Source organism: Eleutherodactylus coqui, chromosome 4 (assembly GCF_035609145.1).
Source record: "Eleutherodactylus coqui strain aEleCoq1 chromosome 4, aEleCoq1.hap1, whole genome shotgun sequence".
In the NCBI taxonomy this organism is placed as follows: Eukaryota; Metazoa; Chordata; class Amphibia; order Anura; family Eleutherodactylidae; genus Eleutherodactylus; species Eleutherodactylus coqui.
Genome location: NC_089840.1, coordinates 53307076 through 53334377, shown reverse-complemented (window position 1 = coordinate 53334377; position 27302 = coordinate 53307076). Strand labels below are relative to the sequence as shown.

General features: G+C 46.5%; 1 protein-coding gene across 1 annotated transcript; it reads left to right on the top strand.

Moving 5' to 3' along the window:
* Positions 1-1593: 1593 nt before the first annotated feature.
* On the top strand, positions 1594-26941 carry LOC136624615 (uncharacterized). Its single transcript, XM_066598573.1, has 6 exons — positions 1594-1667; positions 6054-6356; positions 6725-6997; positions 10689-10835; positions 22389-22478; positions 26656-26941. The coding sequence occupies exons 1-6, from the start codon at positions 1631-1633 to the stop codon at positions 26733-26735; spliced, it is 930 nt and encodes a 309-aa protein (XP_066454670.1). The 5' UTR covers positions 1594-1630; the 3' UTR covers positions 26736-26941.
* The last annotated feature ends 361 nt before the right edge of the window (positions 26942-27302 follow it).

The window sequence follows — 27302 nt, the reverse complement described above, 5'->3', positions numbered from 1 at the left end:
TGCGACATTTCGACCTTTAAAAGGTCTTTATCATGATAAAGACCTTTTAAAGGTCGAAATGTTGCAGGTCTATATGGAGGAATAAAGATTTTTATCTATTTAAGAGGAATCCCAGAGTGCTGACTTCATCACAAATATATGAACTGGTGTTGATAATAAGGACATGTCTTTTCGTGTAGATCATGGTGACAATGGTGAAGAAGACCTAAGGGCCATTTACACGGGACGATTATTGCTCAAAATTTGTTGGAACAAACGAACAAAAATGAACCATAATCGTTACGTCCATATGCAATAAAATCGTTTACAATTTGTTTACTTTTTGTTAATGATGACTTTCAACCAGCATATAAATCATCGTTTGATCGCTGACTTCTCGCTGAGTGTAAATGCTCCCTGCTCAGCGCCTCCCATAGAATGTGAAATGCTGAGTGGGAAGTCAGCAATAGTCAGCGCTGATCTGCCCGTCTAAATACTGTGCACGAGCGCTAACAACTAGCGGTTACATCACCTCTTGTTCAGTCGTTTAGACGGGGAGATCGTCTCATCTAAATATACTATTACATCTTCAGGTGTAGTAGATTACAATGTTGAGGACTTATCACTTTAGGTTGATAATGATGATGATGAGGAGGAGGTATCTTCTGATAGATGGTTATGTTGTTAATGAGGACGTGCCTCTTCAGGTACAGTGGATGATGATGAGGAGGACTTGTGTCTTCGGGTTGATGATGATGATGACTTGCCTGTTTAGGTACAGTACTGTAGATGTTGTAGACAGCTGCATATAGGACTGTCTTCCATGATCATCCCACTTTGTGGACAACAATACTTCAACAGAGCTCTGTCCACTTTCTATCTTTCTTATTCCTGGACTTTCAGGGGTGCCATGCACCCTGTGGTGATATTCTGCAACCAAATATGGAGCACCACTAATTCCCAGGACAGCACCTGGACTTAAATAGTAATTCCGGGTGCTTTGTGGCAATTAGCATGGATCAGCATGTGGTTACAGCAGATCAGCCGCAGGGTGTCATCCCAGAGGTTTTCTCTGTTGCTCTTGCTCTGTGGAGCTGTTTGCAGTAAACTAGACAGTCGTGGGTTATATCTTCACCTGAGGATGTTGCAGACGGAGGAGGAAGGTGATTTATTCCCTTCTACATCTTTATTATTAACCCTTTCCAATCCAATTTCTATCCTGGTTTTCCTAGGGGGCTTACTCTTTTTCTGCCATTATACAACAGCACTATATGCTGGCTAAAGTCAGTACTGCATGAGGTGATACGTTGGATAGGCTCCGACAGCAGAGAGGCTGGCAATATACAGTAAGAGAACCCCGATGGATGTCTTTTAACATCGGAGCTGTACAGCCTTAAATCATAGTGTTTTCAGAGATCAGACAGTGGATTGGAGAGGGTTAATAGTCCCTGTAATAGGTGCTTCATGCAACATAAACTGTAACCTGATTTATTTATACTTATATTTATTTATACTTCATATATGACATCAGGAAGATGAGTTCAGAAGTGTTGGTCACTGAGTCTCATCTATCACAGCAGGAAATAAGTGACCACGCGCGGCTACAGCAAGAAACGTCTCTCATTGTCACTGTGTCTGTCCTTGGAGGACCATGTTCATGCTATGCTGCCTCGTCCTGCTGTCCTGTGGTAAGTGGACCTTTACTGGGGAGCAAGCACCATCATTCAACATCTGTATGTGTCATAAGAGTCATTATATAATACAGAGCTGGGAAATACTGTAACTTGAGCCGACACAACATGGAGTCTATTATCTGACAAGTCTTTATGGATAGTTTATGGGTTAAGATGTCCAATATTCCCCTGTACCCCCTAATGCAGTGCTCCCAAATAGTGACTCAGGTGTTACATGTGGCTCTCCGTTGTAGCAACGGGTGTAACTAAAGACTTAGGGCCGGGGTGCAAAAGTTCAGCTTGCTCCCCCCCCCCACCTGTATGGGTACCCATATCTAAACTGTGTTGCCTACAGCTGCAAAACAAATTTACACTATATACAGGGAGATGTATAGTCAACTCCTGTATACAGTGATACTGACAATTCTGCAGTAATGCCGATTTCACAGCTGCATCAGAAACTTCGGTCGGAGGTTCTGCCACAGATCTGGCTCAAAATACTTAAAGAAATAGCCCTGTATGCAGTGCTTTTTCTGCTGTCCGAAAGCCTAGCAGAAGGGCGAAAAGCAGAGAGACCCCAATACAATCAATGTAGTCCGTTTCCATCCCCAATATAGAGACCCCAATATAATCAATGTAGTCCGTTTCCATCCGGTGCTGTTCGGTTCCATCCAGACACAGATCTGTTCGGCTGTAGGGATTCCCCTTTCCTGCTTCCTGAATGGAGCAGAAAAGTGGAATCCCCAATGCAGATGTGAAAGCACCCTAATCTGGGTATCTACTGTATATAATTATATATGTACAGCTGCTATAAGCTATACATCCTGTATATAGTGATATACCAGGTTATACCAGCATGCTCCATATCACTATATACAGGAGATGTACATACATGTCCTGTATATAGTGATATGGACAACGCTGGTATAACCTGATATCCCCTGTATATAATTATATATGTACAGCTGGTATAACTCATACCAACTATACATACAAGATTACATGCAGTACATACCTCACTTTATCGCATGGTCCACTGTCTCCGCTCTACTCTTCTGCTATCAGCCATTGCTGGCCGGACCAATCACGTGCCTAGCAGTGCACTGACAGAATGCAGTTGTGACTAGAGATGAGCGAGTATACTTGTTAAGGCACATTACTCGAGTGAGTAGTGCCTTAGCTGAGTATCTCCCCGCTCGTCTCTAAAGATTCGGGGGCCGGCGCCAGTGACAGGTGAGTTGCGGCGGGGAGCAGGGGGGAGCGGGGGGGGGGGGGGGGGAGAGGGAGAGAGAGATCTCCCCTCCGTTCCTCCCCGCTGTCCCCCGCCGCTCCCCGCCGGCCCCCGAATCTTTAGAGACGAGCGGGGAGATACTCGGCTAAGGCACTACTCTCTCGAGTAATGTGCCTTAGCTAGTATACTCGCTCATCTCTAGTTGTGACTAATCACAACTACAGTCTCTCAGTGGATCGGAGGAGCACGTGCCCGGGAAGTTTGCAGCCTGTAATTGGCTGCTGGCTCCCCAGGTAGCGGCTCTACCCTCCGGCATATGGCGTTTGCTAAAGGGCCGGGTCACAATTGTTACCCCTGTGACCCCTAGGGGTGAGCTGGTGGTTGTAGCCTTGAGTTATGGCCATGTCCACTGGCTACAATGTGACATTAACAATATTACTGACATATTCAATACCCATAATGGTGATAAGTTGATGTAGCCGGTTGCTGTTGGTGGTGTGACACAGATTCAGGATGGCGTGGCGATAACAAAGAAAGACAGAGGTGACATTCTATTCTTAAAAAAGATAACTTTACTGAATAGTTGCATAATAAACAGTATGGCGCTCCATGGGAGGGGTTGTGTATTTTAGCGCTGCGTAATGAAAATGGGTTGCATAAACGCTCACTTAAAGTAATAGTACGCTTAAAGGGGTTGTCCCGCGAAACAAAGTGGGTCTATACACTTCTGTATGGCCATATTAATGCACTTTGTAATGTACATTGTGCATTAATTATGAACCATACAGAAGTTATCAGAAATTTTTCACTTACCTGTTCCGTTGCTAGCGTCCTCGTTTCCATGGAGCCGTCTAATTTTCAGCGTCTAATCGCCAGATTAGACGCGCTTGCGCAGTCCGGTCTTCTTCTTTTCTCAATGGGGCTCCGTGTAGCTCCGTGTAGCTCCGCCCCGTCACGTGCCGATTCCAGCCAATCAGGAGGCTGGAATCGGCAATGGACCGCACAGAAGCCCTGCGGTCCACCGAGGGAGAAGATCCCGGCGGCCATCTTCAGCAGGTAAGTAAGAAGTCACCGGAGCGCGGGGATTCAGGTAAGCGCTGTCCGGTGTTCTTGTTTAACCCCTGCATCGGGGTTGTCTCGCGCCAAACGGGGGGGCTGTTGAAAAAAAAACAAAACCCCGTTTTGGCGCGGGACAACCCCTTTAAAGCAACAGTAAATAAACATTTTCACCACGCGGCGTCTCTCACCAACATTTACATTGGTTCCTCATCGGTTCCTCCTGGCAGCAGTAAGGCACATGGTGTTCTTCATATTTTATCAGCATCATTCTACATCTTATTACTTGCAGCATAACTGCTACAAACATAATCATCATTCTTTATGGCCAAAGGCCTCAACCTCAAAGGCCCCGTAGGAGCAGCGTTCTTACCTACTGAATGTGTCACATGTCTTGAATGTACTAAAATCCAGAGGTCTCATTCCCACATTACATTACTCGATTCCATATACAGTCTATGCCATATGCCTATCTGCACCATTACACCTCATCATTATTACATTCTACTAGTAATTATTAGGAAATTATAGTACCAGTTTTTCTAGTGGCGTAATGCGCCACACAGCTCTACTACATGCATGTCACGAACACAGCTCTGCTTCATGTACATCATATACAGCTCTGCTACATGCACATCTCACACACACAGCACTGCTGCATACATTGTTCATCCAATACAGGGATTAGAAGCAGCACAGCAGTGGAGATGAAGGACCTGTGATGATGTCACCGTCATGCTCCCTCCTGATTACATGATGGTGATGCTCATCCCGAGTAAATGACTTACATGCTCCACTTGTAATCACATGATGGTGACGTCATCAGAGGTCCTGTATCCTTGTGCAGATTATGGGCAGACTACAAACCCCCTCTATGGAATACTAGCAAACACCTAGCAGGACAGCAGCCGTGTGCGTACAGGACCTGTGATAATATCACCACCATGTGATCAGGGGCGAAGCATGTAAGTCACTCACAAACCCACTCACTACTCACGCACAGACGGACAAGTTGTAGTTAGTATTTTGATTACATCACATCAAGTTCATTACAGTTATCATTAACCCTTTATACATAACATTATAACATCACACTGCATATAATATTTCCTCAATTACCATAACCCTAACATGGCGCCATTATTTAACCCATTACACTAGCATCTTATTAGAGTCCTGTGAGCCATTTATGCCCACCATGGCCAAGGATTTTATACGATATCTGGTGCTCATCTTCGGCATTGTCACTATGATGTCTGGTGATGCAGGAAGGGTGCTTCACCCCAGGAATGTGGCCAGGTCACCATCTTTGGCCCCCAGGGACGCAGGGACCCTTTGGTCTTTCTTTTCGTGGGCATCTGCCCCAGCATGGAGAGACTGCCCACTCTAAAGCCTTTCCAAATGGTCACCTCCATGAAATATTAGGCCCGCTGGTGCTGCTGACTCTGCACTCTCTGCTTCTGCGTCTCTCACTAGTACTCTCTGTGCTGCTTGTGAGTCAGCACAGACCCTTTTATATTTGGCACGTATGGTGCTAAAAAACTCCCATGCTTAGTGCAGCGGACAGGGGCTTGGCCAAAGACCTCACTATTTCCCTAATAGTGGAGCTGCTCTTCTGAGCGGTGATGCGCTATTCATGTCACTGCTTGCACCACTCTTGGGGAGGTGGGGCATCCCTCACATAGCCTCAGAGAGGCCATGACTAAATTGTGCACTTCAGCATGGCGCTCCTGCGCACCTTGTTTGCCCCCCTCCCTGGCCGTGCAAAAAAGTACAGGATACCCTATTTTTCTGCGTATTTGCGCACCAAAGGTCCCCATGAAAGTCAATAGGGGTGCGCAAATGAGTGCATAATATGCAAGGAGATGCATAAAACACTGCAGAATTCTGCTAGAAAAAGAACATATCTGGAACTCATTAAGGCTAATTAGCCATTTCAATTGGTGCATTTTAGTTTGCCGCATGCATATAAACATGTCTTGCGGATGCAAAAAGTAATGTAAAGTGTGCTGATAAGCACGCAAAAATGCTACACTCATGTGTACGCAAATATATATAGACTGGTGTCAAGTCTCCAGACGCTATGATCAACCTGTTTTTTGTGTATCTACCAGATCTACCAAATACCAGATCATTGTTGAACTCAAGAGATTTTGGAAAGTCACTTTTGATTCCACTTGGTCTTCAGACCCAGGACCTCCCTTTCCAAGTGTCGTGGAAGAAAGGGAATAAGCTGCTGGGAAGAATTCGTGGTGGACAATGTACTTACGGCTGTAGTGAGACGTCTTCTGTGCTTCCCAATGGGAGTCTCCTCCTGAGCAGTGTACAGAGAGAAGACGAGGGACCATACATGGCCGATGTGTTTAATGCATCTGGAATCCACATCCACCGTGCTGAGATCAGCCTGCAGGTTGTAGGTAGGTATCTGAAGGCTTAGTGTTCCACTAGCCATAGACAGCGCAGTACATTCAGCCATCACTCCGGGAACAGACAAGATTGGATCGTGTTGTAGAAATTTCCACTAGAACATTTTAGCTCATTTTTTTTTTAGACTTTTTTTCATACGTATGTTTATGTTCATCATCTGCATCCAATTCAGTGAATCAGAGCAGTAGGGGTGTGAACTGGTGCCAAATGTGGCCCTTCCCTTCATCAGAGGGCCCCATATCTCATCAACAAGAGTTGAGATTCATATGCATTGGCTCCATGTATAATAACTGCAGTTTATTGAGCCTACAGTACATACAATGCAATCCCTCAGCATTTATTAACATATTCTATTTAGATGTCTTTGCAGATTATATGTTTGACATCAGCCTGGAAAACAGAGCAACTTATCACCCTAAACATGTTCAATGGAGGAAGGGAGGAGAGACCGTAGGGAATGTTATCATGGGGAATTGCATCCTTGGCTGTAATGAGAGGTCTCACGTCTTCAGTAATGGCAGCTTCTTCTTGAAGCATGTACAAAAAGCAGATGAAGGCATGTACTCGGCATCGGTCTTTAACGCTTCCTCGCTTCCTATCCACCATACTGATATCCTCCTATATGTGAATGGTAAGATTCATTCATTCATTCCATCGTACAATGTATCCTCTTCAGCGCACACAGTCTGCAATCCTACCAGTTCCTTTTCCCTGAAACATTAAACTTCACCATTCAAGGACTGTGGTATAACAACCAATGGTGCTAGGCTATGGCAAGAAAACACTCCCCAGACAATGACACCACCTCCACTGGCCTATAGAACCCCAACGGTACATCTGTGGGATATGGTTTCTTGCTGTTTACACTAGCCATCCGTATGGTTCAGCAGATAATGGGACTCATCACTCCAGATGACATTCTTCCATTTTCCAAGGTATATTGATGTCTTTCCTTGTCCCTATGTGACTTGGGGGCATCAGGGGCACCCTTGTCAGTGTGTGACTATCGAACCTCATTCAATGCATACAGCGCTTTTTCTATTGTTCACAAGCTGGGCAACTAGGTGGAAAGTGGGTGGACCCCTTTATACTCAATGGAGTCTGTTTGATGCTCTTTGGTTCCATTCTCAGACGAAGCCATTTGGCCATGGGGATTCCCTTTTCCTGCTCACTGAACTGAGCAGGAAACCGGTATCCCCAACACAGATGACCCCACCCTATGTATGAGATAATCTTGCCATCACTGTCAGTTTGCAGCATGTTCTGCAGGATCCTGAGGCTGGGCTCACACAAATGGGTCAGACTCCGTATGCGGATATCTGCAGCGGAAGACCTGCGATCCATCATGTAAAGTAATTACAAATGGTCGCAGAAGATCGCGAATGCATGCAATTCTCCGGACGGATGTACAGCGTATCATCCACGCACAAGAAAACTCGCAAGTAGGGAATCAGGGATTGACATTAGAACATTGCACAGGCATCCGTCCAGGTGGAAATTCATTCGAATTTTCTCCCTCGTGTCTAGCCAGGCTTTTCTATATATTTTTATTGCTAGTTCCGAGCCATTCCACTGCTGATACGCAATTTTCATTCCTTATGGGCTGTGGGACACATGCATCCATTGACTTCAATGGCGGCCATTTGTGCAGAATCCACCCTAAAATAGAGCATTCTGCGACTTTTCTTCTGCTCATCCAATACTCGATTCATACCCAGTCTGAACGAAAATTCAAAAATACATGTCTTTCAATAGCCACGTTATAGTACCGATCTTCTGCGTGGACGGTGATTGCAGAATCCGCAATTCAAATCCATTCATATAAGACTGAATCATAGTCTTGTAGAAATTTTACAGAAAGTATAAAGATTAAACTTCTGCAGATCTGTTCCATTTTTGGTGGTAGCTGAGGGCTTAGGCTTAGGCTGAAAAGTACTCGGGTGTGCTGTGGGTGAGCGGGGGGTTGCAGCGGGGAGTGGGGGGGGGAGAGGGAGAGAGGGCTCCCCCCTGTTCCCCGCTGCTACCCCCCACTCCCCTCTGCAACCCCACAGCGCACCCGAGTACTTTTCACCCGAGTAGTGAAGTACTCGAAAATCGCGGTGCTCGATTGCGAAATCGCCCTTACCGAGTACGTTCGCTCATCTCTAGTACTGACCCAGAATGAGAAACTGAGGTAGTTTGCGCACTTACTTCAGGTCCAGGAATGGGTTATAGCAGTGCCACTGATGAGTAAGCAAGTCTGCCCAGCTACAGGGTATGATAGACTCCGCACATATCTGAAAATGGAAGACCCAAATAGGTAAGCAAAAGATAGGTTAGCAGTGTCCTCGGCCACAGGCAGGGTTGGACTTTGGGCCTTAAAAGTGAATCCTGCAAGCAGCCTAAAGCCACTCTCACACACAGTGTCAGTAAAATGCCGCAGTTTTGATCGCAGTATTTTACCGTGATTTTCATCTTCGTTTGACAGCTTTTTTTTAACGCACTCCATTTTTCTGATGGATGATTGATGAGCTGTATTAAAAATTGCAAAAATGTGCCAAAATAGAGCAGGCAGTGCTTGAAAATTGCATTGTTAGAAAACGATGCGTTCGAGCGCAGGTCTGTGAGGCCCCGTTGAAATCAATAGAAGCATTGTACCGTTATTATCGTGCCGCAGTAATCGCAGTAAAAAGCGCATCTGTGAGAGTGGCCTAAGCTACAAGCAAGTGATTGCGGAGACGCCTGCTACTGCCAGAGTGGCGACAGAAGATCCCATAAGCGATCTTATTACTGGAGAGTTATAGTGAGAAAAGACATAATACCCAAACAGAGTGGGAAAAGTGGATTAGAAGCGTGTAAAGTAGGTCAGAAGGTATCCAGAGTCCTCAGCCAAGCCTCAGGACCTGGAGCAACCAAATCCGAATCCGGAGCAATGAATGAAAGTGCTACTTAGCACCTAGTCTAGAAAAGGGGTGTCAGTCCCTGTACTCAAACAAGAAGGCTGGAGAGCAGCTCACAGGTCGCCCTGTGCACAAAGACTACTTCTGCATGTAAACACTGCTCTTCCCTATTTGAAAAATCCAATTGGGCCCACAGTCAGTGGATTAATATTAAATCTCTCCACAGTCTGTAGTCTTGCACCATTTCTGCTTGTATACAAATATACTGCTGTTTACTGGTCTCCATGCAAATGTACTTTTATAAAATCAGTGAATATCTACAATTGTTAGTAAAAGTGAACACTATTGATTCAGCCTTACTCTCTGCTTCTGCATCATTGCTACTATTACATCATTGTGCTACACAGCACTGGCGTCACGATTATCATTTACAGTAAAAAGCATAAACACCCATTTCAACCTGCTGCAGGTGCTATTGGTTCAGGAAAGTGTTGGTGATAACCACCATGATCCAAGTTACGTACTGCCACTCTCACCATCCGTAGCGCCCTCTAGCATGCCGCACTAAGGTGACCAGCCGCAAGTCCAATAACATGTAACTAGAATTAGAAGTAATGAAGTTACGTAATACAAAACAAAAATAGTGATGCAGCTGTGGTAGATATATGATTTAGTTCCAGTGGTCAGGAGAGAATTCAGACAAATCCAGGATTTGCCAACAGTGATGGAGTAGAGTTGGGCATGCAATACAGAAACAGTAGCCAGGAGCATAGTCAGGCAACCCAGGTCACAACAGTTAGGAACAAGTTCAAGGAACCGGGTCAGGGGTACTGGAGAGAGGAAATGTGAGAGGATGAGTAATAACCATTTACCTACCTTAAAATGGGGCAATTTTTTCTAAATTTTGGAAATCCCTTTTAAGACATTTAAAAGGGTTGCCAAGGAGGGAAAAAACGTACATGATCCAGTATAGGTCTAGCAGTTCTGGTACCTCCACTTCCAGCCTGGTTCCAGCATTAGGTCATGCAGTGTCGCTTCTTCTTCCCCTCTTGTTGTCTGCGACATCATTGCTGGGGGCTGGCTGGCCCATATTAACGGCAATGCCGGCCCTTTTCTTTGTCTCTGCATCAGCCATGTGGTGGAACCGAGTTGGAAATTGAAGCTTTGGCATTGCTAGACCTGCAATGGATCAGGTATGTTTTTTTTCATCTCAGGCAACCACAGTTGAAGGAAAAAATGAACTCAGTGCAGTTGTTAATCCCTTGTCCTACTCCTACAGTGCATACTAAGTCTATAACTGGGCAGAACCACTTATCTGGAACCTGGGAATATTGATTTGGATATGTGGGATTTCCATTCCGCTGAATTTCCAGGAGAAAAGCAGCAGCTAGAAATAATGTTATATGGTATGGGAGCTACACTTCACCAATTTTTATGATTCAGTTTCAGAGGTCGAGGCCACCAAAAGTCAGAGTCTGTCGGTATACTTCGTCATCTTCATTGGTGTGATAACTGTATCCTGCCTGGGTGTAATCATTGTCATTACTGTGGGAAGATTCCTGTGGAAATTGAGAAATCAGAAGACAGCAGGTAACTGCGACCAAGACATCACATGGAGAGTGTAGAATGTGACTCTACTCAACGTGCAGAATTCTGAAATGCTATCTCCGGGTGTTCTAGTCTCCAGCAAATTCCATCCATGTCATGTGAATGAAAGTAGTAGTCATTGTATGTCTGTTGAGGAGGGATCAAACTTAACATCTCTGAGTTGTATGTCCTGATATGAGATGATAACTAGAGATGAGCGAGCACCAAAATGCTCGGGTGCTCGTTAGTCGGGACGAAATTTTCGCGATGCTCGAGGGTTCGTTTCGAATAACGATCCCCATTGAAGTCAATGGGCGACCCGAGCATTTTTGTATATCGCCGATGCTCTCTAAGGTTTCCATTTGTGAAAATCTGGGCAATTCAAGAAAGTGATGGGAACGACACAGAAACGGATAGGGCAGGCGAGGGGCTACATGTTGGGCTGCATCTCAAGTACCCAGGTCCCACTATTAAGCCACAATAGCGGCAAGAGTGGGACCCCCCCCAACAATTTTTACTTCTGAAAAGCCCTCATTAGCAATGCATACCTTAGCTAAGCACCACACTACCTCCAACAAAGCACAATCACTGCCTGCATGACACTCCGCTGCCACTTCTCCTGGGTTACATGCTGCCCAACCCCCGCCCCCTGCACGACCCAGTGTCCACAGCGCACACCAAATTGTCCCTGCGCAGCCTTCAGCTGCCCTCATGCCACACCACCCTCATGTCTATTTATAAGTGCGTCTGCCATGAGGAGGAACCGCAGGCACACACTGCAGAGGGTTGGCATGGCTAGGCAGCGACCCTCTTTAAAAGGGGCGGGGCGATAGCCCACAATGCTGTACAGAAGCAATGAGAAATCCAATCCTGTGCCACCTCCATCAGGAGCTGCACACGTGGGCATAGCAATGGGGAACCTATGTGCCACACACTATTCATTCTGTCAAGGTGTCTGCATGCCCCAGTCAGACCACGGTTTTTTATAAATAGTCACAGGCAGGTACAACTCCGCAATGGGAATTCCGTGTGCACCCACAGCATGGGTGGCTCCCTGGAACCCACCGGCTGTACATAAATGTATCCCATTGCAGTGCCCTGGACAGCAGAGCTAACGTCAGATTAAATGCAGGTGGGCTTCGTCCCACACTGCATGCCCCAACCTGACCGGGGTTTTTAATTCATAGACACAGGCAGGTACAACTCCCTATTGTGAAGTCCCTGTGGACCCACAGCATGGGTGGCTCCCTGGAACCCACCGGCGGTACATAAATATATCCCATTGCAGTGCCCAGCACAGCTGAGGTAATGTCATGCTTAATGCAGGTGGGCTTCGGCGCACACCTCATGCCCCAGTCAGACTGGGGTTCTTTAGAAGTGGACACATGCAGTTACAACTCCGTGTGGACCGACAGCATGGGTGGGTGCCAGGAAGCCACCGGCGGTACAAAAATATATCCCATTGCAGTGCCCAGCACAGCTGAGGTAATGTCATGTTTAATGCAGGTGGGCTTCGGCCCACACTGCATGCCCCAGTCAGACTGGGGTTCTTTAGAAGTGGACACATGCAGTTACAACTCCGTGTGGACTGACAGCATGGGTGGCTCCCTGGAACCCACCGGCGGTACATAAATATATCCCATTGCATTGCCCATCACAGCTGAGGTAATGTCATGTTAAATGCAGGTGGGCTTCGGCCCACACTGCATGCCCCAGTCAGACTGGGGTTCTTTAGAAGTGGACACATGCAGTTACAACTCCGTGTGGACCGACAGCATGGGTGGGTGCCAGGAAGCCACCGGCGGTACATAAATATATCCCATTGCAGTGCCCAGCACAGCTGAGGTAATGTCATGTTTAATGCAGGTGGGCTTCGGCCCACACTGCATGCCCCAGTCAGACTGGGGTTCTTTAGAAGTGGACACATGCAGTTACAACTCCGTGTGGACTGACAGCATGGGTGGCTCCCTGGAACCCACCGGCGGTACATAAATATATCCAATTGCATTGCCCATCACAGCTGAGGTAATGTCATGTTAAATGCAGGTGGGCTTCGGCCCACACTGCATGCCCCAGTCAGACTGGGGTTCTTTAGAAGTGGACACATGCAGTTACAACTCCGTGTGGACCGACAGCATGGGTGGGTGCTAGGAAGCCACCGGCGGTACATAAATATATCCCATTGCAGTGCCCAGCACAGCTGATGTAACGTCAGCTTTAATGCAGGTGGGCAAAAAATTAATTGGATTACACTGTAGGCGAGGGCCCCAAAAAATTGGTGTACCAACAGTACTAATGTACATCAGAAAAATTGCCCATGCCCAACCAAGAGGGCAGGTGAAACCCATTAATCGCTTTGGTTAATTTGGCTTAATTTGTAACTAGGCCTGGAGGCAGCCCAGTTAAAATAAAAATTGGTTCAGGTGCGTTTCAACGCTTTAATGAGCATTGAAACGTATAAAAATTGTTTACAAAAATTATATGACTGAGCCTTGTGGGCCTAAGAAAAATTGCCCATTCGGCGTGATTACATGAGGTTTCAGGAGGAGGAGAAGGAGGAGGAGGATGAATATTATACAGAGATTGATGAAGCTAAAAGGTCCCCGTTTTTTATGGTGATAGAGAACGATGCTTCCATCCGCGGGTGCAGGCTACATATTGTTTAGGTATCGCTGCTGTCCGCTGGTGGAGAAGAAAAGTCTGGGGAAATCCAGGCTTTGTTCATCTTTATGAGTGTAAGCCTGTCGGCACTGTCGGTTGACAGGCGGGTATGCTTATCCGTGATGATTCCCCCAGCTGCACTAAACACCCTCTCTGACAAGACGCTAGCCACAGGACAAGCAAGCACCTCTAGGGCATAGAGCGCGAGTTCAGGCCATGTGTCCAGCTTCGACACCCAGTAGTTGTAGGTGGCAGAGGCGTCACGGAGGACGGTCGTGCGATCGGCTACGTACTCCCTCACCATCCTTTTACAGTGCTCCCGCCGACTCAGCCTTGACTGGGGAGTGGTGACACAGTCTTGCTGGGGAGCCAGAAAGCTGTCAAAGGCCTTAGAGAGTGTTCCCCTGCCTGTGCTGTACATGCTGCCTGATCTCCGTGCCTCCCCTGCTACCTGGCCCTTGGAACTGCGCCTTCTGCCACTAGCGCTGTCGGATGGGAATTTTACCATCAGCTTGTCCGCCAGGGTCCTGTGGTATAGCATCACTCTCGAACCCCTTTCCTCTTCGGGTATGAGAGTGGAAAGGTTCTCCTTATACCGTGGGTCGAGCAGTGTGTACACCCAGTAATCCATAGTGGCCAGAATGCGTGTAACGCGAGGGTCATGAGAAAGGCATCCTAACATGAAGTCAGCCATGTGTGCCAGGGTACCTGTACGCAACACATGGCTGTCCTCACTAGGAAGATCACTTTCAGGATCCTCCTCCTCCTCAGGCCACACACGCTGAAAGGATGACAGGCAAGCAGCATGGGTACCCTCAGCAGTTGGCCAAGCTGTCTCTTCCCCCTCCTCCTCATGCTCCTCCACCTCCTCCTCCTCCTCCTCAACGCGCTGAGATATAGACAGGAGGGTGCTCTGACTATCCAGCGACATACTGTCTTCCCCCGCCTCCGTTTCCGAGCGCAAAGCGTCTGCCTTTATGCTTTGCAGGGAACTTCTCAAGAGGCACAGCAGAGGAATGGTGACGCTAATGATTGCAGCATCGCCGCTCACCATCTGGGTAGACTCCTGAAAGTTTCCAAGGACCTGGCAGATGTCTGCCAACCAGGCCCACTCTTCTGTAAAGAATTGAGGAGGCTGACTCCCACTGCGCCGCCCATGTTGGAGTTGGTATTTCACTATAGCTCTACGCTGCTCATAGAGCCTGGCCAACAAGTGGAGCGTAGAGTTCCACCGTGTGGGCACGTCGCACAGCAGTCGGTGCACTGGCAGATGAAACCAATGCTGCAGGGTGCGCAGGGTGGCAGCGTCCGTGTGGGACTTGCGGAAACGTTCGCAGAGCCGGCGCACCTTTCCGAGCAGGTCTGACAAGCATGGGTAGCTTTTCAGAAAGCGCTGAACCACCAAATTAAAGACATGGGCCAGGAGGAGGAGGGTGGTTTAGTGGAGGAAGCATACACCGCCGCAGATACCACCACCGAGCTGGGGCCCGCAATTCTGGGGGTGGGTAGGATGTGAGTGGTCCCAGGCTCTGACTCTGTCCCAGCCTCCACTAAATTCACCCAATGTGCCGTCAGGGAGATATAGTGGCCCCGCCCGCCTGTGCTTGTCCACGTGTCCGTTGTTAAGTGGACCTTGGCAGTAACCGCGTTGGTGAGGGCGCGTACAATGTTGCGGGAGACGTGGTCGTGCAGGGCTGGGACGGCACATCGGGAAAAGTAGTGGCGACTGGGAACCGAGTAGCGCGGGGCCGCCGCCATCATGCTTTTGAAAGCCGCCATTTCCACAAGCCTATACGGCAGCATCTCCAGGCTGATTATTTTGGCTATGTGCACGTTTAACGCTTGAGCGTGCAGGTGCGTGGCGGCGTACTTGCGCTTGCGCTCAAACACTTGCGCTAGCGACGGCTGGACGGTGCGCTGAGAGACATTGGTGGATGGGGCCGAGGACAGCGGAGGGTGTGGGTGCAGGCCAGGAGACGGTAGTGCCTGTGTCCTGAGAGGGGGGTTGGATCTCAGTGGCAGGTTGGGGCACAGGGGGAGAGGCAGTGGTGCAAACCGGAGGCGGTGAACGGCCTTCGTCCCACCTTGTGGGGTGCTTGGCCATCATATGTCTGCGCATGCTGTTGGTGGTGGCTTCCCGGCTGATCTTGGCACGACAAAGGTTGCACACCACTGTTCGTCGGTCGTCTGCACTCTCAGTGAAAAACTGCCAGACCTTTGAGCACCTCGGCCTCTGCAGGGTGGCATGGCGCGAGGGGGCGCTTTGGGAAACAGTTGGTGGATTATTCGGTCTGGCCCTGCCTCTACCCCTGGCCACCGCACTGGCTCTTCCAACCTGCCCTGCTGCTGCACTTGCCTCCCCCTCTGAAGACCTGTCCTCAGTAGGCTTAGCAAACCAGGTGGGGTCAGTCACCTGATCGTCCTGCTGCTCTTCCTCCGAATCCTCTGTGCTCTCCTCCCTCGGACTTACTGCAATTACTACTACCTGAGTGATAGACAACTGTGTCTCATCGTCATCGTCCTCCTCACCCACTGAAAGCTCTTGAGACAGTTGCCGGAAGTCCCCAGCCTCATCCCCCGGACCCCGGGAACTTTCCAAAGGTTGGGCATCGGTCACGACAAACTCCTCCGGTGGGAGAGGAACTATTGCTGCCCATTCTGGGCAGGGGCCCGACAACAGTTCCTGGGAGTCTACCTGCTCCTCAGAATGTGTCATTGTAATGGAGTGAGGAGGCTGGGAGGAAGGAGGAGCAGCAGCCAGAGGATTCAGAGTTGCAGCAGTGGACGGCGCAGAACTCTGGGTGGTCGATAGATTGCTGGATGCGCTTTCTGCCATCCACGACAGGACCTGTTCACGCTGCTCATTTTCTAATAAAGGTCTACCGCGTGGACCCATTAATTGTGAGATGAATGTGGGGACGCCAGAGACGTGCCTTTCTCCTAATCCCGCAGCAGTCAGCTGCGATACACCTGGATCAGGAGCTCGGCCTGTGCCCACACCCTGACTTGGGCCTCCACGTCCTCGCCTGCATCCACGTCCTCTAGGCCTACCCCTACCCCTCAGCATGGTGTATTACCAGTAGTGCAGAAACAGAACGCTGTAATTAAATGTGCTGCTTTTTGGCCTGTGGTTGGAGGCTGACTTCGCTTACGGAACGCACAGCAGAGCCAGGAAAGAATTTTGCGCAAGCCTGCTGTAACACTTAGCTGGCTGCGTATTAATTAGGACTACTACCCCCAGCAGAGACGCAGTACACTCAGGACGGTCACAGGCAGCCCAAATAGATTTTTTTGTCCCAAATTTTTTGGGAAAAGCCCACTGCCTATATAGACAGTATATGTCTTTCACCTTTTTCACTGTCCCTGCCTCAGCACTACTGGCCCTATACTATGTAAAATTACTGCAGACTGTTTCCCTCTGGACAGGATGACAGCGGTGATGTAACGGGCAACGCAGAGCCAGGAAAGAATTTTACGCAAGCCTGCTGTAACACTTAGCTGGCTGCGTATTAATTAGGACTACTACCCCCAGCAGAGACGCAGTACACTTAGGACGGTCACAGGCAGCCCAAATAGAATGTTTTTCCCCAAATTTTTTGGGAAATGCCCACTGCCTATATAGACAGTATATGTCTTTCACCTTTTTCACTGTCCCTGCCTCAGCACTACTGGCCCTATACTATGTAAAATTACTGCAGACTGTTTCCCTCTGGACAGGATGACAGCGGTGATGTAACGGGCAACGCAGAGCCAGGAAAGAATTTTGCGCAAGCCTGCTGTAACACTTAGCTGGCTGCGTATTAATTAGGACTACTACCCCCAGCAGAGACGCAGTACACTCAGGACAGTCACAGGCAGCCCAAATAGAATGTTTTTTCCCAAATTTTTTGGGAAAAGCCCACTGCCTATATAGACAGTATACGTCTTTCACCTTTTTCACTGTCCCTGCCTCACCACTACTTGCCCTATACTATGTAACATTACTGCAGACTGTTTCCCTCTGGACAGGATGACAGCAGTGATGTAACGGGCAACGCAGAGCCAGGAAAGAATTTTCCGCAAGCCTGCTGTAACACTTAGCTGGCTGCGTATTAATTAGGACAACTACCCCCAGCAGAGACACAGTACACTCAGGACGGTCACAGGCAGCCCAAATAGATTTTTTTGTCCCAAATTTTTTTGGAAAAGCCCACTGCCTATATAGACAGTATATGTCTTTCACCTTTTTCACTGTCCCTGCCTCAGCACTACTGGCCCTATACTATGTAAAATTACTGCAGACTGAGGACGCAATGCTCTGCACGGCCGATATACAAAAAAAAAAAAAAAAAAGTGCAACACTGCAAAAAGCAGCCTCAACAGTACTGCACACAGTCAGATGTGGCCCTAAGAAGGACCTTTGGGGTTCTTGAAGCCTAAAATCACTCCTAACACTCTCCCTATAGCAGCTCCAGCAAGACAGCACTTTCCCTGAGCTATGTCAGAATGCATCTGTGGCGAGCCGCGGGAGGGGCCGATTTATATACTCGGGTGACACCTGATCTCGCCAGCCACTCACTGCAGGGGGGTGGTATAGGGCTTGAACGTCGCAGGGGGAAGTTGTAATGCCTTCCCTGTCTTTCTATTGGCCAGAAAAGCGCGCTAACGTCTCAGAGATGAAAGTGAAAGTAATTCGAACATCGCGTGGTGCTCGCCTCTAGTAACGAGCATCTCGAACACGCTAATACTCGAACGAGTATCAAGCTCGGACAAGTACGTTCGCTCATCTCTAATGATAACTTAACTTACTTTACGCAGTACCTCTGTTATATTATTACTTATCCCTGATGTCACTAGTACAATGTTTTACTTGACCAGACATCCATGAGACGTTATACTACAGTGATAGCTATTCATCCATTACTGCTGACAACCACTTTGAAATTGTCACAGACTCACCTCACCTTTACTTAACAATGGCTGCTATAGCCAGTGCCTAATTCTAAATATATAGTCAGAAAAACATTATAGATGTAAAATCAGGATATCTCCTTGAATCCATTTGTCATCAAGTTTGTCATACTTTGGCAAACTTGTGTATTTCGGGTTCACACGGCCCCATTATAGCCTATGGGGCTATACACAAGGTATGTCCTATTCCTGTGTGTTTCATTGATAACAAATAGGAATTGCCAACGTCTGTCATTGTGCAGCCTATATTGGACGGCACATGGACTGGTGTCCGTGTGGTAACGGATGGGAGTTGCATCCGAGTCTCTCGGGTAAAACTCGCCCTTAAGGCTGGTGTGCACCTAGCCTAACTCTGGGGTACTTTTCCTGCAGCTGATCCTATCCAATGAATGGAAGCTGTAAAATTCTGTCAGATTAAGAGTTTCCTCTCATATGATCTACTACATGGTTTAGAGGATCATGATGTGATGATGGCTAATATGGTGGTTATGATAATGACAATGCAACTGATCTATAAAACAATATAGGTCAGAAGCGGCGCTCCAATGGTGTATGGAAAATAGTGAAGAAAGGACTGGTGTAGGGGGGGACTCACCGCAACTGAACCGGTCCTACGTACTAGGAATCGGTCAGCTTGTTGATCCACGTGAGCCTCTTGTATCAAAGTGTGGTAAAATCAGAATCAACGGTCCTAGGACATCCCGGAGGGAGAGCAGCTGGAAGGCGACTCCAAACAATGCGTTTGAGGAGGAAAGAATATGCAATCAGAATAAAGAAAAAAACACACATTTTAGCGCTCCGTTGAACTGTGTCAATACATGTAAAGGTCTTACTTGTTAGGGGGTGTCAATCACAGTGATTGTCCTGTGAGCGAGTGGAGTGGAGCTTGAGTGCAGCAATAAGGAAAACCTGGGCGCAGGTTAAAAGGAAGACCAAGACCGTAGCTGCCTGGTTAATGAATACGCCTTTCTCAATTGGATTTTCTGCTTTTCTGGATGTGAGGGGTGCCAGGAGTCCAGGCACCCCCTAACAAGTAAGACCTTTACATGTATTGACACAGTTCAACGGAGCGCTAAAGTGTGTGTTTTTTTCTTTATTCTGATTGCAATGCAACTAATCTGTTCAAGCATCAAAAAATGTTTTCTTAGCGCATCAAATGGCCAAAATTTGTGAGTCTGAATCTGGTCATCTTGCCCTCCAGTGATATATCGGATCTTATACAATTCAGGGCTTTTCTGTTTGTAACTCTTGCTGTCCAGGGCATACGCAGCAGCCTTTCGGTAGCACCGCGGCTCGAACGCATCAATCTTCAGCTTTCAGCTTTTTTCACAGTCCAGCTTTCACATTTATATATGGCTATAGTCCCCCTGCACACGGGCGGCAATTCTGCGTTGGGATTTCCCGCAGAATTTCCGCCCGTGGCTGTTGCCATAGGATTGCATTAGAAAACGCAATCCTAGGGAGACGGATGCGATTTGTCCGTATGAAATCACACGCAGAAAACAAATCATGGCATGTCCTATTTCTGTGCGCGTCTCGCAGAGGCCCACACAGAAATGTCAGCGATGTCAGGCCGGCTCCTCTCTGCGCATGTGCCGGCTGTGCGGCGGGCGGCACACAGCGCAGAGAGAAGACGCCGGGAATGGGTGAGCCGCAGGCCTCTGCAGGGACACAGGACTGCATCCCTCTGGGAGAATTCTCGCAGCAGGATCAGACCCGGCCGTCTACAGGCGGCCATAGGAAAAACGATGGTTTGCACTATCCTGCATTTAGTTGCGATGCCAATATCCCTACTTTTCCAGATTTTGCTCAAGTTTAGCATCACGTTTCGCTCCAATGCTATCTTACGTTTTATCTCTGGCATAGATTCTAAATTTTTGGAACTAAGGTAGATGATGTCTCGCACGCATTCTATGGCCTCATTGTCAATTTTGATTTGAATTTGGCCATTTTTTGCAGTTGTCATAATTTTTGTCTTCAGGTAAAGGCTCATTTCTCGCTTTGAGTTTTAATCTTACATATAAGCTGCTTCAGACCTGCTTCTGCTGTTGCAAGCAGAGTTATGTCATCCACATAAAGGAGATTGTTGATGTTTCTGCCACCTATTTTCAGTCCGGTGTCCAATTTATCTAGGTCCATTTTCTGCATGATCACTTACACATATAGGTTAACCCATTAAGGACCAAGCACTGTAAATTTTTGACACTTGGTCCCGGGCTTGAAGCCCAGCCGTATGTAAAATTACGACAGGAATTAAAGCCTGCTGTTTCTGCAATCAATCAGAAGCAGGACGGGTTGTCAGCTGTTAGTTACAGCTGATAACCCGGAGGAGGGAGAAGTGGGTTTTAACCCTTTCTGCCTCCTCCTTTGTTTAGTACACAGTAGTCAATGAGCGATATGTACTAACAAGTGAAAGTGGAAATCTTTCTTCCACTATACAAGCTGGCAGTCAGTGACGATCAGGTGACCTCTGGCACAGCAGAGCTGCAGGGTCCGAGAAGACCCTGGTGAGCTCTGCCAGTGACTAATGTCACAACAGGGGATGTTTCTCTCTGTAACTGGGGCTTCTATGGATGCTCCAGCTACAGTAGAAAAATGTAAAATTAAAAAAAACCCAAAACATGTGAATGTCCCCCAGGGGTCTTGTATGATGTCATGGGGGACATAGATAGTAACAAAAATAGTTACATACATGAGTAAAAAAATTACAGAACAACAATATATACATAAGAAAGTAACCCAAAGCAGACGCCAACCAAAACCGTCGCTATATGCGCCCTGTAAACATTTTTACCCAGTAGCGTTTTTTTTAACATTGCAATATCGCTGCATTTTTTTCAATGGGACTTTTTAACGTTAATGTTGCATTGCAAGTTTGTGCTTTTGCGATTTTTGTATGATGCGATTTTAACATTAAAAAGTCCCATTGAAAAAAGCGCAGCAATATCACAGTGTTAAAAAAAACTCTAGTGGGTAAAAGCCCTAATCCAAAACCATACATATAATACATCAAAACATCCGAAACAAAATGAAGAACCCATTCCTATACTTTATTTTAGCATAAATATACTAATTAAAAAAAAAACTATAAATGTTAAATCATTTTTTTAGCTTTTTACCCCCAATAAAACAAAAAAATGAAAAAAAAAGTCAGTGAAAAAGATATTAAAAAAATAGCCCTATATGTCATGGAAAAAAAATGCAGCAAAAACAATTTAGGGCAAAAAGAATAGGGCAGTAAAACCACCACATGAGTAAAATCCCTATAAACAGCCTGGTCCTTAAGGGGTTAAACAAGAAGGGTGAGAGGATACAGCCCTTTGCCAATCCAAAACCAATCTGTGTCCACATACTGTGTTCTTACAGTGGCTTCTTGATTAGTATAAAGTGATTTTATCAGCTTGACTAAATGCGCTGATGTACCCAGCTTTAAGGCTGGGTTTACACAGGGCGGATTTGCCGGGGAAATTCCGTCCGGAATTTTGCCGTGGCAAGTCTGCCTACGGCCGGTAATCCCTGGATTAGCTGGCCTTGTGGACGAGATTTCTCAGAAATCTCATCCACGCGGAACGGCGAATCCGTCGCGGCAAAACTGGCATTGCGGCGTGGATTCCCTGGCCGCAGAATATCCATTCTTTTTTTAATTCCGTTGCGGCCGCGCTCTTCTCTATGGGAGCGCCGGCTGCATTGGAAAAGCATGCGGCCAAGACGCTCCAAAACCCGCGGGTTTTGAAGCAGCGCTTTCCTGGCGGAAATCTCACAGTTTTTCGCTGGCGCCAAACATTTATGCCGGGAATACGCTGTGTGGGAACCCAGCCTTATAGGGCATGCCATAGCTTTTCATGGTCAATGCAGTCAAAGGCCTTGATGTAGTCGGAGGGTGATGATGCTAATGCTTATAATAATGAATGTAATGAGTAACAAGTCTGAATAATGTAATTCCAGGTGATGGGAAATACAGCGTCACATACACTGAGATCCACAGGAGCAACAACCGAAAAAAAGCTGAATGGAGCTGTTCAAGTAATATCATAGGTACGAGAAGTCAGAATATGTGAGGTTGAAGACAGGAGAAGTCAGAGTAAATTATTTCAAAGGGAGGAGGATTTATGACAGAATCCTGGACTGGGTTGATCAGGAAATGGTGGTGGATATAGTATATCTTGTTTTTAGTAAAGTATTTGACAAAGTCCTTCATACCATCCTGGAATATAGAATCGACAAGGCAACTGTTAGGTGGATTCCCAACTAGCTGAGTGATCGTACTTAGATTGGCTATAAATGGCTGCACATCCAATTGGAAGAATGTGTCAAGTAGGGTACTAAAAGGCACTGTCCCGGGCCCAGTGGTGTTCAACATTTTTATAAATCTAGATAAGGAAGAAAACCAAAAAAGCACATACAGAATTTGAGAAATTAGGCTAAGTAGCAGCATATGTGAAAAAGACCTGGGTATACTAATAGATCACAAACTGAACATGAGTCAACAGTGTGATGCAGCAGCAAAAAAGGCAAATATAATTCTGGGATGTATTAAGGGAAGCATCGAGTCCAGCTTACATGAGGTAATTATCCCCCCTACTCTTTCTTAGTCAGACCTCATCTGCTATACTGTGTCCAGTTCTGGGCACCCGAATTTAAAAAAGACATAAACAAACGAGTAAGTTCAGATAAGAGCTACCAGGATGGTGAGTGTTCTGCAAACCATGTCCTATGAGGAACGGTTATAGGATCAGGGAGAGGAACGGTTAAAGGATCTGGGAATATTTAGCTTGCAAAAAAGAAGGCTTGGAGGAGACTCAATAGCTGTCTACAAATATCTGAAGGGTTTTCACATTGCAGAAGGACCAGCCCTATTCTCATTTGCACAAGGAAAGACTATACACAAGAAGTAATGGTATGAAACTGAAAGGGAGGTGACACAGATTACATATTACACAAAACTTGTTGACAGTCAGGGTGATCATTGAGCAGAACAGGTTGACATGGGAGGTGGTGAGTTCTCCTTCAAAGGAAGTTTTCCGACATAGGCTGGACAGACATCTGTTTGGGATGATTTAGTGAATCCTGCATTGAGCACAGGGTTGAACCCGATGACCCTGCAGGTTCCTTCCAACTCCACCACTCTATGATTAGGGATCAGTGAGTGTCTCAGGGCTGAGACACCACCCCCTCCTTGCCGATTAGCGTTTTATCACCCATCGTAAGGGTGAGTGATAAAACATGAGTGTCTTACATCCCCTTTAATCCCTAAACGCTGGAGAACGTATTTATATGTCCTGGAGTTCAGTGTTTCTTTGGAGGGAGATCGGGAGTCGATCCCATTCCATATAATGTGGGTGCCAGCTGTTTCTTACAGCCAATACACTCATTTGCAAAATGAAAGAGTGGAAGCAATGGGATGAAACTGAAAGGGGGAGACACAAATTAATTATTAGTAAAAACTTTCTGACAGTGAGGGTGATCAATGAGTCGAACCGGTTGCCACAGGAGGTGGTGAGTTTACCTTCAATGGAAGTCTTTAAACATAGGTTAAACAGACATCTGTCTGGAATGACTTAGTGAATCCTGCATTGAGCAGGGGGTTGCACCCGATGACCCTGGAGGTCCTCTACAGCTTTACCATTCTATGATTCTCTGAACTCCTCCTTTTCTCTCCTCTCTCAGAATTTTATGTAGATCTATATGGGAAACAATGCAGTTCTGTCTAAATAAGTTCATGCAGTTTTGCCAGCTGAAAAGAGAGGCACATTATTTCATTAGTAAGATGATGCATACGATGATAGCACAGGATGTCATAGATAGAAGTCCAAGAATACATGATGTGTATAGCCTTTTAAGGATTTGATGATACAGTACTGTGCCAATTTTTAGCCAGGTCTGGCAAAAATGCTGCAAAGTAAGAATTGTTTAAAAAATAGAAGAAATCTACTTACCGCATTTTTCGCTTTATAAGACTCCAAAGCGGGGGGGGAAAAGTTCCTGCGTCTTATAAAGCGAATGTGCCGAAAATTCGTTCCGATCGCCATTTTTAGCGCGATCGTGAATTTAACGTGCGGACGCGATTTATTTAGCGCGATTGCGCGTTAAATTCGCGATCGCACGAACAAATGTGCGATCAGTTAGAAGATTTCTCTTCTGTCAAAAAAAAAAAAATATATTACTCACCTCCCCCGGCATTCTGCGGTGCTGCTTTAGGCTGTCGCTCCCTCCTGGTCCCCGGCAGAGCATTGCTTTCTGGACGCGGGGCTTGAAATCCCTGCCTCCAGAAAGCTAATACTGTGAAGTAACATCATTGAATGGCTGTGATTGGCTAAAACACGTGCGCCTTCAGCCAATCACAGCCATTCAATGATGTCATTGAATGGCTGTGATTGGCTGACGGCGTGTGTTAGCCAATCACAGTAATAGCTTTCTGGAGACGGGGATTTCAAGCACTGCATCCAGAAAGCAATGCTCTGCCGGGGACCAGGAGGGAGCGACAGCCTGCAGCAGCTCCGCAGAACGCCGGGGGAGGTGAGTAATGATTTTTTCCCCTATTTTCCCGTTCTAAAACGGGGGTGTGTCTTATAAGGCGAAAAATACGGTAGCTCCAAATTTGTTCTGCAGCAGTACAATGACCCCAAACATACAGCCAATGTCATTAAGAACTATCATCAGAGTAAAGAAGAACAAGGAATCCTGGAAGTGATGATATGGCCCCACAGAGCCCTTATCCCAACATTATGGAGTCAGTCTGGAATTACATGAAGAGACAGAAGGTTTTGAGCAAAGCTGAATCCATAGATCTGTGGTTAGTTCTCCAAGAGTTTTGGAACAACCTCCCTCCTGAGTTCCTTCAAAAACTGTGTGCAAGTATATCTAGAAGTATTTATGCTATTCCAAAGACAAAGTGTTGGTCCTAACTGGACGTGCGGTATACACAAATAAAAGAATAAGCACAACCAATAAGCATGACCGTGCAATGGAAATACAAACAGAAACTAAGGAAAAACCTTTCCCTGAAAAACCCTACCACGGGGGAGAACCCTGCCTAATTGGCAGGCCGACCGCTCTGATAGGTGCCAGCCCACACTCGTGCTTAGGCCACTAACAAATCCCTACCAGGGAGCCCTGAACACACAACAGAACAGTGCACGGAAATAAACTGCGGTAAGTAGCTGGTGCTGTAGTCTATAGCAAAGGTATGGAGCTCCAGAGCCTGGCAGTGCTCCTCACCAGCAATCCAGGAGCAACTGAAATTGACCAACACTGAGGTCAATACAAGAACAGAATATATAGGGCAGGGCCACTTAGAGACAGATGAGAACTGACATCACTCACCCGACACCACACCCCTCAGCCCCAGGAAAGGCAGACACACTGCTAAATCCTGGTCTGGCCTGAAAGCAAGGTGCGGATCTCAGAACAGCTGCAAGGGTGATCACACCAAATATTGATTTGATTTACACTTCTCTTTTGTTCATTCACTTTGCATTTTGTTCATTGACAAAAATAAACTATTAACACTTCTATTTTTGAAAGCTTTCTTACGGCTTTTTTTGGATGCAGCATTTTTTTTACACCTGCCTAAAACGGTTGCACAGTGCTGTAAAATGCCAATATTATAGTTAGACCATTTATAATGCTTTATTCTATTATTAAGTCAATACCTTATTGCCTACATAGATTCATATTGTAGATTTATAGAGTCTGATATGGACCACTTAAAATCAAATAAAGCCCCAATAGTGCCAAAAGTTGCTCAGGATGCCATATTTTGCCCACATAACTCACCTGTCCAAAGCACATTGTTAGATAATTCCTGCTGTGTCCCAGGGATTCATGGGTAATTTAGCTTTCCACTAATGTTCTTCCTGGACAGTAGTGGTTGCCTCCTGCCCTCCCTCTCCACCATGTAGATGCCATGTGTACCCCTTTCTCTAATTGCTCCCTTCTACTCCGTGACCTCAGTAGTGGTGAAAGATTCCTGTCGGTTTCCAGGTGAAGCATCTTGTGTTCTTCGGCTGATCTTGCCGGGGCAGCCTACTCTGGTAAGGTGTTTCACTGAGATTTTGCAATAATACATAAGAACATTCTACCCAGGTTTCCTCATTACATCCGATCTGTTGCACCAGATTCTAATGTTGGTCTTAATGGTACTGATAAATATATGGGGGCACTTACTTTTTCATATCACTGTAGGATTTGGCCTCATTTCTTTATGTTCTAGATACTGAGGTTGAGATGCAGCTTCCAGAAATAAATGCGGTGGAGGTTCGTGACGTAGAAGCTCTGTCTACCTTCCAGTGAGGATGAGCTAATAACCTACTGTACCTCCAGCCATCGACGTGGTCAACATATGACCTGACATTCTCATTCCAATCATTCCTGGGACATGGCTGAATCTTGACCACCTTCCAGAGTAAATGAACCTGATTCTTGGGTCATTGCTCTCATCTCTCCTTCCTACGTCTGGACATTGCACCCTCCTGGTTATTTTCTTCCAAATCATCCGAACTCTGACAACCTTTACATTTTTTTCTGTTGGTTCAACACATTATTTAAATTACTTTTATGAGTGAAAAGTAATAACTGATCCTAAACAATGTGGCAGCCAGTTATCAGTTGCTAATATTCCATATCAATAAAGACATGAACCCTCCACTGACTATTGTTCTTTACCAGCAAAACAAACACAGTATTATATGACAAAACCTTCTGAATTTGTATGTGATTACTTAAAATATAACTTTCAATTAAACATAATGGAACAATTTACAGAAGTGGTCATTACACATACTTTAAAGAGGTCACATTCTGCTAAAAAAATATACAGTGGTGCTTCAGAATTTTCTATATTTCCGCGTATATTTGACT

Excerpts from the sequence above, each read along its gene's own strand:
- LOC136624615 (XM_066598573.1), top strand. The coding sequence starts at position 1,631 with ATGTTCATGCTATGCTGCCTCGTCCTGCTGTCCTGTG. Across the intron at positions 6,998-10,688 it reads TATCCTCCTATATGTGAATG|TTTCAGAGGTCGAGGCCACC; the intron begins GTAAGATTCATT and ends TTTATGATTCAG. Across the intron at positions 22,479-26,655 it reads CTGTTCAAGTAATATCATAG|ATACTGAGGTTGAGATGCAG; the intron begins GTACGAGAAGTC and ends TTTATGTTCTAG.